We start from the raw sequence: 14,083 nt of genomic DNA, 5'->3' as shown, positions 1-14,083 counted from the left end.
TGATGCCATTTGTTTGTAACAGTTCAGATCATTTTTTACTTGCCATTTGTTTGCTTTGTGAGTCTTGTGACCAAATACGTCGCAAAATATACAACGAAAAAAATATTTTAAAAATTGATTATTGAGTGTTTGTATAACATCAACCTTTTGCAAGACACCGAAATCATTGTCATTCTTTTATGACAAACCAGTTGCCTTTTATTTTATCTAAAAAACAACATCACATTGGTGATCAGAAATACTAAGCTTGAAAAAAGCACAACAGTCACTACATTGTGCATGAAATGCACTTTTCAAAAACATATATTGCACAAAATGTATAAAGTAAAAACTCATTGTCATTTTACCGACTAATCCTCTTCTTGTATTGGATCCAGTCTAAACAGGGATGGGGGTTGACTGTTTTCCTCTACATCTTCCAACATCGCATTTTTGATCTGAAAAGTAATGGAAGCCTTGGAAGGGTCGCCAAAACTGAAGAAGTCTTGTTCTGGCAAGGCTTCACCGGTGTCTAGAAAGAAAAAACACTTTTTTTTATAAGTTTTAGTTATTTTATTGCACAAAATAGATGTTTGAGCTAGAGCAGCGGTTCCCAACCTTTTTGGTGCCGTGACCCTTTTATAACATTTGCCAAGTTGCGGTGACCCCAAGGATAAAATTAGTTGGGTCGCTTTTGAAAGTTATGTAGGCTAGGCTAGGCTAGCTATCGTAGGCTACCTATGGTTGATGCCGGGAATGCAATAAAATTGCGACCTCAAGTCCAACTTTTGCTTAAATGCATTTCAGCAATCAGCAATTAATTTTTTATTTTCATGGTAAAGGCCTTTGTGACGTAATGAATTACCTGAAATCAAACGAGTAAATCCTGTCATTTTTCATGGCCGCTAAACTGCCGTTAAAATCTTATTTTCTGAGCATATTTGCCATTATTAAACGAAAATCCTGTAATGAGGCCCAGGGTGTTCTGGTTTGTCTAGTCTCGTACTCTAGTAAAATCGCGATGCGCTCTGTGGTGAGCTGCCCATTGTTAAAAGTTAACTTTCTAAATTTCTAAACTTAATGAAATTCTAAAGTTCTCAGAAGGCCTCAGGTGACCCCAGGCAAATTGTCAGGCGACCCCAGTTGGGGTCGCGACCCACAGGTTGGGAACCGCTGAGCTAGAGAGAGGTGAATATGAAGGTTTCAAAAATTCTGTTAACTTATGGAACACATTTATAATATATATAATTTATAATATAACTCTCGTGTTGAGGGTGTACTTTTATTTAAATATTTACAAGCAACAAACCTAATGATAAATCTTCACCAACTTCCAAGTTACACTTTAAGTTCGAGACTTCGATTTCTAAACATGAATTTCTTTCCAACAGGGACCTGAAATATGTATATGGTTTAGGTTTATAAAAAGGCACAACGCAATACTTGAAGTTGTAAAAACCAAAAGTTTCATTTCACCAACATTTGACCTCCTATAATGCTTCCCTTAATGGCAGACAAAAGGTTGGTGCAATAAAAAAAACTTCACAAAAAGAGCAAATTTCGGTTTTAGTTAAATTGTTTAAAAAATCTAATTTTGACATTTCTAAACAGACAGGCACAGTTCTAAACAATAGACTGGTAAAAAAGGTGCAACTTCAGTAACTTTGAATTCAATGTCATTGTTTAAACAATACCGAGTGTACAATTAATGTCACAACTTTACCAACTTAACCAGGCATATATGACTCAAGACATACTGTTTTTCTCTTTCCAATAGTTCCTGTTTTTCAAGCAATGTTTGGACTAAATTCTTGAGATGTTCAATCTGCACCCTTTGCTCTTCAATTACATCTTTACTTCTCTTTGGGTATTTACGCTGGTTCAAACTGGATGAATCCAGTCCAGGGTTTAAAAACTAAAGGAAAACAGAATGTATGTCAGTAACACACATGTTTAGTTGTTTTAAGAAAGACAAACAAAAATACATCTATATATACTTATATGAAAATAAGGCAGTAGAAGGGCAAAAATATACTTGAATATATAGAGATAATATACAGCGTATATATATATATGGATTTTGTATACATGTACATAAATTTCAAGCATAGAAAACTGAATCTGCTATAACACATTTACCAATGATGGTACGAGTACTGGGACACATATAGACACAATGTTTAGCTTGAAACGTGTATAGCAACACGCTAATTTACTAAACACCTTTGATCTTTTACCTGCAGAAGTGAATCTGGTTCCCTCTCACATCTGCTTGTTACAAAAGTTTTTAAAGCTGAATCATTTTCAACTTCTTTTACAACAGGAGTTAATATTTCTCCTTCCTCTTCTTCAGAATCTTCATTTTCCTTTTCTTGATCCTCGTTGAATTTTGGAGCCAAAACTGTTATAATGGGAAAGTTTACACATTAATTTTGAGTTCACTATATTTAAATATTAATAGGATAACGTAAAATATATTTTAATCTTATCCTGCAACTCAATATTGGGTCAAATCAAATATAATGTAATAATAGACCATTACAACAAACAACAAAAAATTTTGCAAATAAAGAGTCTGTATTTGGCATGTAAAAAAACGTTGTATATATAAAGCATACTCATATGAAAAAAGGGTGGATTTTGAAACGCTCCACAAAAACATCAAGGCGTGAAATCGTAAATAAATAATTACGTTGTTCATTTCTTTTTATTTCAATAACACGACTCTGCCGAGAGTAAAAGTCCTGTTGAAGCTGAAGGGATTGAAGACCCTTGAGAAAAAAATGTAGTTAAATATCTGCGCCATATAGGCACCTAATATGGGTATGCAAGGTATGCGTATATACCCTTTAAAATAAATCAGTGTACCCATGAGTACCAAGTATAAATGCATAAATAATTTAATATCTTACAAATATGTCTTAAAATAAACACTATACAGTGGTGATGGAGAAATGATTATTCTAGTCTATTTCCTAAATAATAGCTAATAATGTGACAAACGATCAGACTTTCGTCGGCATAAACATTTATTTTTAAAACTTACAGGTACCATGACTCGATTTCTAAAACAAGGCACCTATGATCTACATGATCACAAAATATGTGATGACTGAATTTGAACTTACCTGTTGAGAGTTTATTTTCTCCATTGCTTTAGTGATAAAATCACAAGCTGTTTGGTAAAATTCAATTGCATCATCCCATCTTCCTTCAGATAAACATCGCTCAGCTTTTCTTTCATGAAAATGAGCCTGTTGGACAAAATAAAATTGTAATCAGAAAATACTGGGAATTAAAGCTGACTGTTAAACTGGATAAAAATCAACTTTTTGTATATCTCTAAGCAATAAAGACCAGCACATTAGAGACAAGTTATCAAACTTATACAGTTACACAAAAAACGATCGCAAATTTAAGCAAATAAATTAAAACACTTTACGTATACAAACAAAACAACATACATGTAATAAAAGCACTCTATATGTCTATGATAGTGATAGCAAACGGTATCTAGACACACAATTACAATAATAGCGTACATTCTTACCTGATTTAGCGGCGCGTTCCTTAATATATTCATCGTTAATTTTTTTACTTGTTCTTATTGTTCTTTTGGAATCCACGATAAAAGATAACAACATTTCACAGAAAACGATCAAATGCAAAATTGTAAACAAACTTTAAAACAGATACAACCTGGGCTTTTAAAACTCCCGAGTAATAGAAAGTAGACTTTATTAGAAAGTTATCAAAATCTTAAATAAAAAGTCATGATTTTGGTCTCCCTATACAAAAAATTATTACCTTAGTTGTCTATCAAAACCTTAAACTGTATTGGCAACAACAAACTGTTTTTTTACAACTACGTAGACATGGATTAGGGCTTTGTTTTTTATTTAAATATTTACCTCTGAAGCTTTGTCATGAACTGTTTATATTTTACTACACATAACCAACAAACATAACACAAATTTGTAACAATACCGTGGAAATGTATCATATTATTGTGTAGTAGCATACTATAAATACATGGTAAATCAGTTATAAACAAAACAATTTTTCATTTTCCCATTGACTCAGGAACTGGTGGCCTGCTTTGATCTAATATGTGGCAAAGCGTGTGGTGACTGAACAGCAAAATTATCATGCATAAGGTCTTTTGGGTTAATAGTGGGCCTTCTGATCGAAATTTGATGTTTTCCCACTAACTGAACGGTTGCTTCAGAATCAATGTTTGGAATTTTTGAGATTCCAGATGTAAATTGCTCAGTGGGACCAGTTTTCATTTGTCCACCTTCCCTAATAATAACACCCGGTGATGCATCGATTGTATCAATGAGAGATGGGGGTAGTGGGTCAATACGAGCGCCTTTAATTTGTCGCTCTCTAACAACTGAGCTCGCAACCCCACCGCTTCGAGAATATCCTTTTGAACCTGAATGTATGAATAAATGAATAAACCTAAAAAAAAATTGTGTATAAATGTATCATTTTACTAATATTCTTTATTGACAAAAAGCCTATTGACACTAAAGCTTCATCTGTCATACAGCAAGACTTCATAATATTAGATCATACTGTTCTATCCAACTCATGCCTAGGAGGTATGTTTAATAAGACAAATAACCTGGTGGTAGGTGATGAACACTCATGGCAATATCTCGAGTTCTGTAAGTTGCAGCTGACGGCATGCTTAATCTTCGTGCATTTGCAGGAGGTACTACTACTGAGTCTCTATATAGAAAATACACAGAAATAAATCACTTTCGTAAACACACTGGCAACAAAACGCTAATATAAAATTCCGGTAGTTTAAGGTGTTTGATACCCCTTGCTTTATCATTTGTAATAGTAAACTGTTACCCACTTTGTAGTTTCGGAGGACTCTTCCACTTTCCAGTTTGGTTTTCTAAATTTCCTTATCTTGCCCGTCCGCATTGCAGCCAAGCGTTGTGCATTTGCTTCAGCTTCTGGATCTATGATGCTGTATTGTACTCGCACCTACAATTAACATACAATTTGGTCAATTACTTTGCTCCAATATGCTGGTGTCATAACCCATTGCCATGAACCGAGTTTTCTTATTGCTGATACCACGGCCACATATTGATAAAACGGTGACATAAATTTATAAATAATCCTTCACAGTGAGTAGGCAATAAGGAATAAAACCTTTTTTTAACATACATTTGGAAATAACAACTGAATACAAAATATTTAAAAACTAAAGACAAAATCAAACAGCCTATATACCGATTGAACGACACAATAAATTTGATATTTTTGTGTATAAAAGTTATAACTGCAGTATAAACAAACCCTATGAGTTGGTAAAGTCCGTGTGTTGAGTCGCATGACACCAACAACATTCCCTCTCTCGTCAAAAGTTACTTCTCTGTTCCCAGGAGGACGGCCCGCTTGTACTTTGAGAAGGGATTTTTGGGATGGAGACAGATGTGCTAAAAATTAAAAAAAATCATTTTTGAAAAATATTAGGAAAATAACATTTCTTTATAGTCTGTACAATTTTTTCAGTTGCAATGCCTAGAGCTTTAGTGTAAAAATTTCCAAAAAGTAAACTTTTTCAAATATTAGCGTGAATCTGTCATTCAAATAATCAGGAAAATTGGAAAAACATATATAATTTTATATGAATAATTTTAAAGTTCTTGTTACCATTAACAGGTTTATCCTGTGCAGGGGGAAGTTGATCATCTTTATCAAGTGGTGTCACCATCTCCGATACTTTCGGGGACGGAAGTCGACCAACATGCTTCTGTTTAAATCATACTTTTAATAAAACATTGTATTTTTATATTTTTAGTAGGCATGTTTTATATTTTAGTAAGCAACAAAACGCTTTGTTTTTAATTTTTTAGTTGGGTTTATTTTAGTTGAAACTCGGCCAACATGGTTCTATTTAAATGATGTATTTAATAAAACATTGTATTACTTATGGGTTTATTTAGGTGAGCAACGAAATATTTTTGAAAATGTTTCAGCTGTTTAAAATTGAAAGTTTAAAAGTAAGAGTAAGAGCAAAAATTGCGCCCTAACCCTCTTTGCATGAGCTTAATGCATTAATTCGATTAACTTAATTTGTCATGTTTGTAATAACAATGTTTTTTCTACCTTGTATGAACGTCTCTTCTTCTTTAATGTACGCGGAGGTTCAGGAACAAACTCTGGCACCAAAGGCTTTTCTTCTGATTTTTCTGCAATATTGGGTTATAAAGTTATAACAGATAAAAAACACTATATGTTCTTGTTGTTATGTTTTTATAAAGTAAACCAATTCTAAATCATGAGTATATCAATCAATGAATGGTTACTTTATTTAATGTTGTTTAAGCTTCAAAAATAAATTGTCAACAATCAAAAATCAAGCATACTCAAATTTTAACTGAAATTGCTAATTAAACCTACAGTAACTTCATTATAGAAAACCTACCTCCAGTAGTTTCATTTTCGCCTGTCTTACCAGTGCTATCAGTCTGCTCATCTGATGTGGTTGTTGGTTCAGTTCCTGAAAAATAGAAAAAACATGGTCAGCTGATTTTTACTACTTACTTAATCCAAAAAAATATTTACACAAACAAATAAATACCTCTTGAAATTAACTTGCATTCAAAATTTACCCCTTTTAAAAATTTTTTGTTGTAAAAACTAAGAAAAATCTAAATCTATTAAAGCAATACATATCTTTTTATCCTTTAAGTCTCATAATAATTTATTATTTTTTATTGAATTACCACATACAACAACAGTTTAAAATGTACGGTACCCACCTTGAAGAAAAGCCGGCTCCTCACTGATCATGCTGACTGATGGTAGCGATGAAGATTGAGGTCGAACAACAACTGGAACGGAGCCTTGAGCCCATGAATCAATGACAGCTGGTTCTGGCTCCTGTTAAGACCCCAAATTATACCTCACATAAACATAAAGTACATTGATTGTAAAACGATAAGATTTGAAAATTGGTTTGAATACTAACTTGATTAGGTACAACTAACATGAAAATGGCATGTTATTTTAGGTTTATTTAATTTTTTTACTGCTCTTTAACATAGGATTGCACACTTTTTAACATATTAACATAACAATAATAAGCTATGACATGTTACGAACACATATTTGCTAACTGGCCTATAGATATATGTATATATATATATATTGGGAAAATCATTAAGAATACAAAATATTACCGAATCTTCCGTCCAACCAGGATCATTCCCCACATTTTCCTCACCCAGGTCACGACTTAGGAATCTCCATTGAACAATTTGTAGCAAAGCATCTTTAGCTTGATACACAGTGAATGGCAACACCTGTAATATGAACACGACACCCATGTTATAACGATTGTGGTTTTCTGGCCATGCGAGAATAAAGCAGTTTACATTTCAACACTACATCATATTATCTAAATGTAAATTAACAACCCTATCTAAAATGCTACATAAAGTTTGGGTGCTAGTGAAAAGTGTGTCATATGCCCACTCCTAACTTTAATATTGTATGCTAAACCCTAATCACCAACCACCAAACATTTTTAATGGTTAAAGGTTAGGGTTTTAGTGTACAACATAAGAAATGTAGCGTCCCAGATAACCTTTTCTGGCATTCTACATTCTCTATGATGTCCCAAGGAAGGATTGTACGCCATAGTCCTCAAATTAAACTTAATTCATGTTATTAACGTTACTTGTTTCCATGTGAATCTTTTGTGGCATTCAGCTAAAGTAAGCTCGACAATATCATCCACGATTGAACCAACGAAACTTGTGTCTTCCTCATCGTACATTAAGCGAGACCAGTCTCCATCAGACAAGCGACCCGGTACTACATCATTAGTTATCGTAGGTGCTTGGACGGACTGTGCACCCCCGCCTCCGCGGCTCGCACCTTTTTCTGCACGAGATTTGGAAGCATTTTGTCGGGACATTTTACTTGGACGGCCTCAAACGACTAATGCAGTCAGAAGTATCATGCCATTATTTAACAATACCGTGCCTGTACTTAAACGTTAAAACACAAGTAAACTTATTTATTAGGTCAAACAAAAGTTACACCGCAGTGTAGTATTTTATTGAACGCGTCTGAGATTGAAGTTTCCATGGAGATCGAGACATCTCGTGGACAAAATGCGAAATATTTTTAAGTTTATTTGGGGAACAATTCTTCCCGAATACCCAACCTTGTAAAGTGAATGCGAACTTTACAAAAACCGTTGCAAATAGTTGTTGTTGTCACGCCACCAACTATTCTTACAAGTTTGATGGCCTTGAAAGCTGCCCTGATGTATTTGTTTTGGCGTGAGAACGACTGCACCTGTCGTAGTAGCTTCTATATAATCAATTGCCTAGTGTATTTCCATCACAGCATTTTCTAATTTAGAATTGCGAAATGATAAACTGGATTTTGCTTGCGTTCGTGCCGGTAATTCTAGGGGCCATCGACCCGACCCCTAAAACTCTGTATACCATGACGACAGACGTTTTCCCTGCGTTTTGTAGTCTAATACGGAATCCCATTCTTGGTCCAGATGCTGGCAACCCGATATATGACTTAGTGTACAGCTCCTTTTCACCCAATCCGTAAGTCCACTTATTTATTTATTGGGGAATTTTTATACGCCTTATAACGATATTTTGGATGTGCAATTGAAATACCTATATAACTTAAAAGTGACATATTAATTAACTGTAATATTAATTTAAAAGACGCCAAACCGACCCAATAATGAGAGTGGAGGGTGTTACAAAGAAATACTTGGACGCCAGCCAAATGGGAGCAAATGACATCACTGATGAACTGTCTTGGCCAAATGAAGTGGCAGCAGTACCAGGTATGATATAAATTATTTTTTTCAAAAAACAACGCAAATTTTAAATACAGCGGTAGTTAGAGTAGGGTGGGGTAAGATGAGACTATTATCCTATAGTTCCTGATTTAAATATTTAACAACACTAGTTTAATATCGTGGGGATACAATTATAAAACTTTATACAGTATATGTACATATTCGTTACTTACTACAAAATTGGACGAGAAAAGAGAATGAAAACAAACATGTCTTGTCTTACCCCACCTTTATACTATATTCATATTTATGTTGTTTTATAGACAATATATTCGCGCTACCTCAAGTTTGGTGGGCGGCAAGTGGCTTTTTCATGACTGGTAAAGATGATGGTGAAGTGGCGCTTATGAGCATGACGGATATGACGTACGGCAAAGCAAGTCAGTAATTACAATTACAAGGGAGTTATGTCTGTCGTTGTTAATTGTTAGTTTGAACCTTTTAAATTTAACACAGCACCAGTTACCATTTCCTCAAACCCGACTGGAATTCTCTGGTATTACCATCGAGTTGAATGGCATGATATGAACCAGGATGGATGCACAGACGCAGTTACTGCAAGATCAAATGGTGGAGGACGTGAGTTATATCTGCGAACTCAAGAATAAAATTAAAGAAGTATTTAAGCACATATCGTTTACCGATAAACGTAAAAAAATCCTAAAAAAACGAGTTAGGCTTCTTTAGTTTGTTCATTCTTGGCAGTTTGAAACGAACTTATGACACATGTTGGATGTTTCACACAAATTTAACAATATATCTGTATGGAATCAAGGATTGAACTTTTATTTTGATTCTGTTACGCAGCTGCGGCTAACTACACGCAACTTGTGTGGTTTGAGAACCCGTGTTCCACTCAATTGACTCCAAATTGGGATGTTCACGTCCTCACTGAGAACGTCGAAGATGTCTACTTCAGATTGCACTTAATGACGCTACCTAGCGGGGAAGAAACCACCGCAGTTATAAGCAGTGGATTTTACAGGTAAGGTCTCATACTTAACAATTTTTTTTTCATGCGTTATATATAGTAGGGTGGGGGAAGATGGGACACTTTTCATTCCATTTTCTTGTCCAATTTGGTAGTAAACAATGAAAATACAATGAGTTATAAAACCGTATTTCCACGACTCCGGTGGATCGTTGTAAAATGTTTAAAACACCATCAGGGTATTTGGATATTATGTGCTAAAAGTGTTCCACCTTTTCAAACCCTACTATATTCTAGTCACCTACTGACTGTAGTGTGGAGCAATACAAATGACTGGACCGATGTATCTTCCATTCAAACTGTGGTAATCGACAACTACGGTTGGTATTTCGATGTTGAGGTAAGTAAAGTTTTCTGTTTGGTTTATAAACAGTTTTGCAAATCAAACGCATGTTATCAGATGGTTGATATCAACACGGACGGAAAACTTGATATTTTGACTTCAACTTGGAGTCAGACTGGCTTGCCGGGCGCTGTGATTGCTTATGAAATGCCAGATGGTGACTGGACGACTGAACCATGGACAAGGTAAAGTTGTAACAGATTGAAATCGAAAAATATGCAACCGATTTTGGTCAAAAATGTGTAACAACTGTATATGGCACAGACACATCTTGCAAGACGGGTACAAGTCATTCATTATGGCTGGTTCTGGATCTCCAGGAACTGCCAACGCATTTTGGCCATCGACTGCTTCAACAGGGTACGTATTTATCAATGAACATTATTTTAGTAGACAAGAAATGACCATGCATTTGATGTTACAAAAAGAGTATGTTTGATGCACAAGACATTTTTAACTGTGTTTTGATTTAGCAAGCCGTTCATAATGGTATCTGGAGACGACGATGGTAATGCTTATGTGCTGACGGCTGACTCTGAAGACGCCAATCAATGGTCTTACTCCCAAACTACAGTGAGTATAGAAAGTGTTTGCAGAGCCTTCGTTCCAGCTTATACGATGGAAGTCTTCATTCCAGCTTATACGATGAAGGAGATCACTGTCATGACGTATAATCTTCAATAAAAGGAATGACGAAATAAAATTAATTAATCGTGAAAAAAACATTTTTTGTAAAAAGTATAACACACACAAAAAGTTACTTTGCGGAAAGGGCTGTTACGCATAATTAATTTACACTATAAGAACCCTCCTTGTAGTTGACTAAATTTCTTGTTCGGTCAAAAGTTTCTGTATAAGTTGCAACCTGTAAGTTGTTCTGTAAGTTGTAAGTTGCAATATAACAAAATCCTCGGGAGAGAGGTTTTTTAAAAGAGTTTGAAGTTAGGCTTAAAAATACGCGTCTTTCTGGCGTTTGTTTCGTGTCAGAGATATATACAGCTCAAGTAATAGTATACATGAAGAGTTTGAGAAAGTATTTGGGATTTGAAGAAGCTGCGTATCCTGCATTACCTTACAACGTTTGTTTTATTGGAATGTACGCAACAAGGATTTATTTAAAATTTTTAATGTATGCTAATAGATTCTTGTATTCGGCTGTATTGTCAATATTCTTATCAAGAATAGTAGGATTCCGAACCCATAACGTATAGGGTAAGCTATTAATATAATAAAAATAGTTCATAACATTTCAAAAACGCTGATGCTAAACGTATATACTGCGTGGGAACGACACACTAGCATTTCAGCTGCGCATGTGTAGCTATCTATAACTTCGTCACATTGCAAGTGATCTGAGCTCGACATCTGCAAGGGCGAGGTCGCTTTTGGCTGCCAAAATGACGCTGTCAAAGAGAAACTAGTTTTTATTACCTTTGCAGAGGTTTCGATAGAATATAGGCAAGAAAAAATCAATCATGAAGTTGTTGCTGTTGTTTATCTTATGTTTTCCTAATTATCTGCAAGCGGCGCTTGTGGACCCAACACCCAAGTTTATGCAGGATGTTGACGTGAGTTATAACCCAGCGTTCTGCAGCATACTGGAGAATACAGACCAGATCAGTTCAAATGGAGCTACAGTTAAAGATATTGGTGTTTCTTCATTCACTGGGGCGGTGTAAGTGTTTAGTTATATAAGGTGTTTTTATGTAATTTATTGACACGCAATTTGTTACTAGGTCGGTGAGTGACCATGTCTTAAGTATTAATGGCGTACAGGAATATTTAGACACAGAGAGCTTTTCTCTTGACACTCTCACTGACCAGTTACATTGGCCAAATGAAGTTTCTCAAGTTCCAGGTACGGTTGGTCTTTATATAACAAAATAAATAATGTTAACATTTTAAAATTTAGATGGTCTTTTTAACAACCGCGTGTGGGCGGTAGCGAGCGGTTTCTTTCTTCCCGGTAAAGATGACGGTTCTATTGCTTTGATGGACGTTTCCGACAAAAGCAACACAGGTATTATTTCTCGGTACAAAGATAATATGTTGCAGGCGCCAAAATTGATCGTATATTTGCACATTATTTCATTCATTCTATTTTCGGTTAGCGCCAGTGATCATTTCAAATCAAGCGGAGGGTGAGAAGTGGTTTTACCACCGAGTGCTTTGGATGGATATGAACAAGGATGGACATCTGGATGCTGTGACTGCGCGTGCTTATGGAACCGGCGGTAAATAGAAAATTATAAGGAGCAATATAACTTTGTCATTTCATTAATCTACATACGTAGTGGGATGAGGGAGATATAGGACACCTTTTTTTTCAATTTTTTGTCCCGTTGGCAGTAAGCAAAAGAATCATTAAAAAATTATGTAACTGTATTCTCATGACTCCAATATACCGTTGTTAATAGTTTAAAGCACGAAGGATATTTGAACATTATGTGCTAAAGGTGTCACGTCTTCCCCTACCCCCAACCTACTATATCACATGTAGGCTGTTTTATTTTGGTACTAAATGTATATTCTTGTAGCGGCAGCGGAAGCGTCTCAGTTGGTTTGGTTTGAAAACCCCGGCTTCAAATATCTCACACCTTCATGGCAGCTCCATGTCTTGCACGAAGGATCTGAAGATGTAGCTTTCCGTATTCACTATATGACCTTGCCTGGTGGGAGTACTGCTCCTGTTATTATCAGCGCCGGTTTCTGGAGGTATTTAATTAGCTTTACCACTGTAAAATTGTGGATACTAAATTATAGTGTTTAAAGCTTTGAACTTGGCTTGACGTGGAGCGCGACTGGAGATTGGGAAGACGCGTCATCAATACGTCACATGGCCGTCGATAACTATGGCTGGTACTTTGATCTTCAGGTTAGTAGCCGAAATATTTCAGTATGGACTACAAATATAATGGTAAACTACCAGGAAATGTTTTGCTTCACGTAGATAGTTGATGTGAACATGGATGGACGGTTGGACGTCCTGTGCACAACATGGAGTCAGTTAGGAAGTCCGGGTGCATTGCTTGCATACGAGATACCAGACGACTGGCAAAACGAGTCATGGACCAGGTGTGTTTAATAAGACATATAGAACCTCATGAAAGGCGTCTAACTGGAATATTATCTGCAGACATGTCCTCCAAACTGGCTACAAAGACTTTCCTATTCCTGGATCCGGCTCACCAGGTTCTGCAACCGCTTTCTGGCCACTTGCGAGCATGGAATCGGCGGGCGTGTAAGTTATGTCAAAAATATGTAATAGTACTATAGGGGGAAGATGGGACACCTTTAGCACATAATATCTAAACATCCTGATTGTATTTTAAACAATTAACAACGGTCTATGGGAGTCGTGGCGATACGGTTTTATATTTCTTTAAATATTTATTTGGGATAAGAAAACAGTATAAAGAGGTGTCCCATCTCCCCTCACCCTTACTATATTATACACGAATTGTTAATCCCATTTCTATATAAATACAGCAAGCCATATGTTATGGTTACTGGCGACGATGACGGTCAGGCTTACGTGGTAACAGCGAACTCTGAAGATCCTGACGACTGGACTTATTCATCTGTAACAGTAAGGAAACCGCGATCTTGAATTTAAACACTAACTAGAACATGCAAATGTATAATCCACAGATATACAGTGATGGGCGGGGTACTGTTGGGGCAATTGCTGTCGGTGACGTAGACGGGGACGGCGCGAGCGAAGTTTTTCTGCCATTGTACGAAAAACGATCTGTTCGTGTAATGACATATCTGCAGTAATTTAAAAGGAAGATTCAAAACGTAGTTTAAAATTACGTTACTTTGTCAAAATAAAATGGTGTAATAAAAAAAGTGCATTATATATATATAATATACAATAGCAGAACGATTGCTCTGGAAT

General features: G+C 35.7%; 5 protein-coding genes across 6 annotated transcripts in view; 3 read left to right on the top strand and 2 right to left on the bottom strand.

The window, feature by feature from the left end:
• Positions 1 to 14,083, top strand: part of LOC149740506 (bone morphogenetic protein 7-like) — a 60,018-nt gene that overhangs the window by 24,836 nt on the left and 21,099 nt on the right. The gene's annotated exons all lie outside the window — the stretch shown is intronic.
• LOC149740513 (nuclear receptor-binding factor 2-like) lies at positions 9 to 3,743 on the bottom strand. Of its 2 annotated transcripts, XM_089871995.1 has the most exons (8): positions 3,530 to 3,743; positions 3,108 to 3,233; positions 2,672 to 2,750; positions 2,217 to 2,380; positions 1,737 to 1,894; positions 1,289 to 1,374; positions 348 to 511; positions 9 to 207 (listed from the first exon to the last, which is right to left on the bottom strand). In XM_089871995.1, the coding sequence occupies exons 1-7, from the start codon at positions 3,560 to 3,562 to the stop codon at positions 351 to 353; spliced, it is 807 nt and encodes a 268-aa protein (XP_089728121.1). In that variant the 5' UTR covers positions 3,563 to 3,743; the 3' UTR covers positions 9 to 207; positions 348 to 350. The 2 variants fall into 2 exon arrangements, with proteins under 2 accessions (XP_089728121.1, XP_089728120.1); XM_089871994.1 differs by having other exon boundaries at positions 9 to 511.
• Positions 3,900 to 8,079, bottom strand: LOC149740512 (uncharacterized). The gene is made up of 10 exons (XM_089871984.1): positions 7,691 to 8,079; positions 7,191 to 7,313; positions 6,771 to 6,891; positions 6,434 to 6,508; positions 6,115 to 6,197; positions 5,659 to 5,758; positions 5,302 to 5,441; positions 4,850 to 4,983; positions 4,610 to 4,716; positions 3,900 to 4,417 (listed from the first exon to the last, which is right to left on the bottom strand). Exons 1-10 carry the CDS (start codon positions 7,928 to 7,930, stop codon positions 4,059 to 4,061), a joined length of 1,482 nt encoding a protein of 493 aa, XP_089728110.1. The 5' UTR covers positions 7,931 to 8,079; the 3' UTR covers positions 3,900 to 4,058.
• Positions 8,264 to 10,866, top strand: LOC149740511 (uncharacterized). Its single transcript, XM_089873287.1, has 9 exons — positions 8,264 to 8,582; positions 8,709 to 8,833; positions 9,112 to 9,228; positions 9,305 to 9,427; positions 9,656 to 9,833; positions 10,077 to 10,179; positions 10,240 to 10,367; positions 10,447 to 10,542; positions 10,656 to 10,866. The coding sequence occupies exons 1-9, from the start codon at positions 8,392 to 8,394 to the stop codon at positions 10,864 to 10,866; spliced, it is 1,272 nt and encodes a 423-aa protein (XP_089729413.1). The 5' UTR covers positions 8,264 to 8,391.
• Positions 11,585 to 14,082, top strand: LOC149740510 (uncharacterized). The gene is made up of 10 exons (XM_089873277.1): positions 11,585 to 11,857; positions 11,919 to 12,040; positions 12,095 to 12,202; positions 12,294 to 12,416; positions 12,720 to 12,897; positions 12,955 to 13,057; positions 13,133 to 13,257; positions 13,319 to 13,423; positions 13,672 to 13,771; positions 13,834 to 14,082. The coding sequence occupies exons 1-10, from the start codon at positions 11,658 to 11,660 to the stop codon at positions 13,960 to 13,962; spliced, it is 1,293 nt and encodes a 430-aa protein (XP_089729403.1). The 5' UTR covers positions 11,585 to 11,657; the 3' UTR covers positions 13,963 to 14,082.

This window comes from Ciona robusta, chromosome 2 (assembly GCF_009617815.1).
Source record: "Ciona robusta chromosome 2, ASM961781v2".
Taxonomy (NCBI): Eukaryota; Metazoa; Chordata; class Ascidiacea; order Phlebobranchia; family Cionidae; genus Ciona; species Ciona robusta.
Note: the sequence above shows the minus strand (reverse complement) of the source record. Positions and strands in the feature narration are given on the sequence as shown.

What these genes read in the sequence shown, in the direction of transcription:
- LOC149740513 (XM_089871994.1), bottom strand. Translation starts at nt 3,562, where the DNA reads ATGAATATATTAAGGAACGCGCCGCTAAATCAG. An exon ending in GGAACGCGCCGCTAAATCAG is followed by an intron (nt 3,234 to 3,529) that starts GTAAGAATGTAC and finishes TTTGTCCAACAG; the next exon opens with GCTCATTTTCATGAAAGAAA. An exon ending in AATAAAAAGAAATGAACAAC is followed by an intron (nt 2,381 to 2,671) that starts GTAATTATTTAT and finishes CCATTATAACAG; the next exon opens with TTTTGGCTCCAAAATTCAAC.
- LOC149740510 (XM_089873277.1), top strand. Translation starts at nt 11,658, where the DNA reads ATGAAGTTGTTGCTGTTGTTTATCTTATGTTTTCCTAATTATCTGCAA. An exon ending in TTCCGACAAAAGCAACACAG is followed by an intron (nt 12,203 to 12,293) that starts GTATTATTTCTC and finishes ATTTTCGGTTAG; the next exon opens with CGCCAGTGATCATTTCAAAT. An exon ending in GGACTTATTCATCTGTAACA is followed by an intron (nt 13,772 to 13,833) that starts GTAAGGAAACCG and finishes TATAATCCACAG; the next exon opens with ATATACAGTGATGGGCGGGG.
- LOC149740511 (XM_089873287.1), top strand. Translation starts at nt 8,392, where the DNA reads ATGATAAACTGGATTTTGCTTGCGTTCGTGCCGGTAATTCTAGGGGCC. An exon ending in AAGATCAAATGGTGGAGGAC is followed by an intron (nt 9,428 to 9,655) that starts GTGAGTTATATC and finishes TCTGTTACGCAG; the next exon opens with CTGCGGCTAACTACACGCAA. An exon ending in ATAAGCAGTGGATTTTACAG is followed by an intron (nt 9,834 to 10,076) that starts GTAAGGTCTCAT and finishes ACTATATTCTAG; the next exon opens with TCACCTACTGACTGTAGTGT.
- LOC149740512 (XM_089871984.1), bottom strand. Translation starts at nt 7,930, where the DNA reads ATGTCCCGACAAAATGCTTCCAAATCTCGTGCAGAAAAAGGTGCGAGC. An exon ending in ACAGGATAAACCTGTTAATG is followed by an intron (nt 5,442 to 5,658) that starts GTAACAAGAACT and finishes TTTAATTTTTAG; the next exon opens with CACATCTGTCTCCATCCCAA. An exon ending in GAGTCCTCCGAAACTACAAA is followed by an intron (nt 4,717 to 4,849) that starts GTGGGTAACAGT and finishes TTTTCTATATAG; the next exon opens with AGACTCAGTAGTAGTACCTC.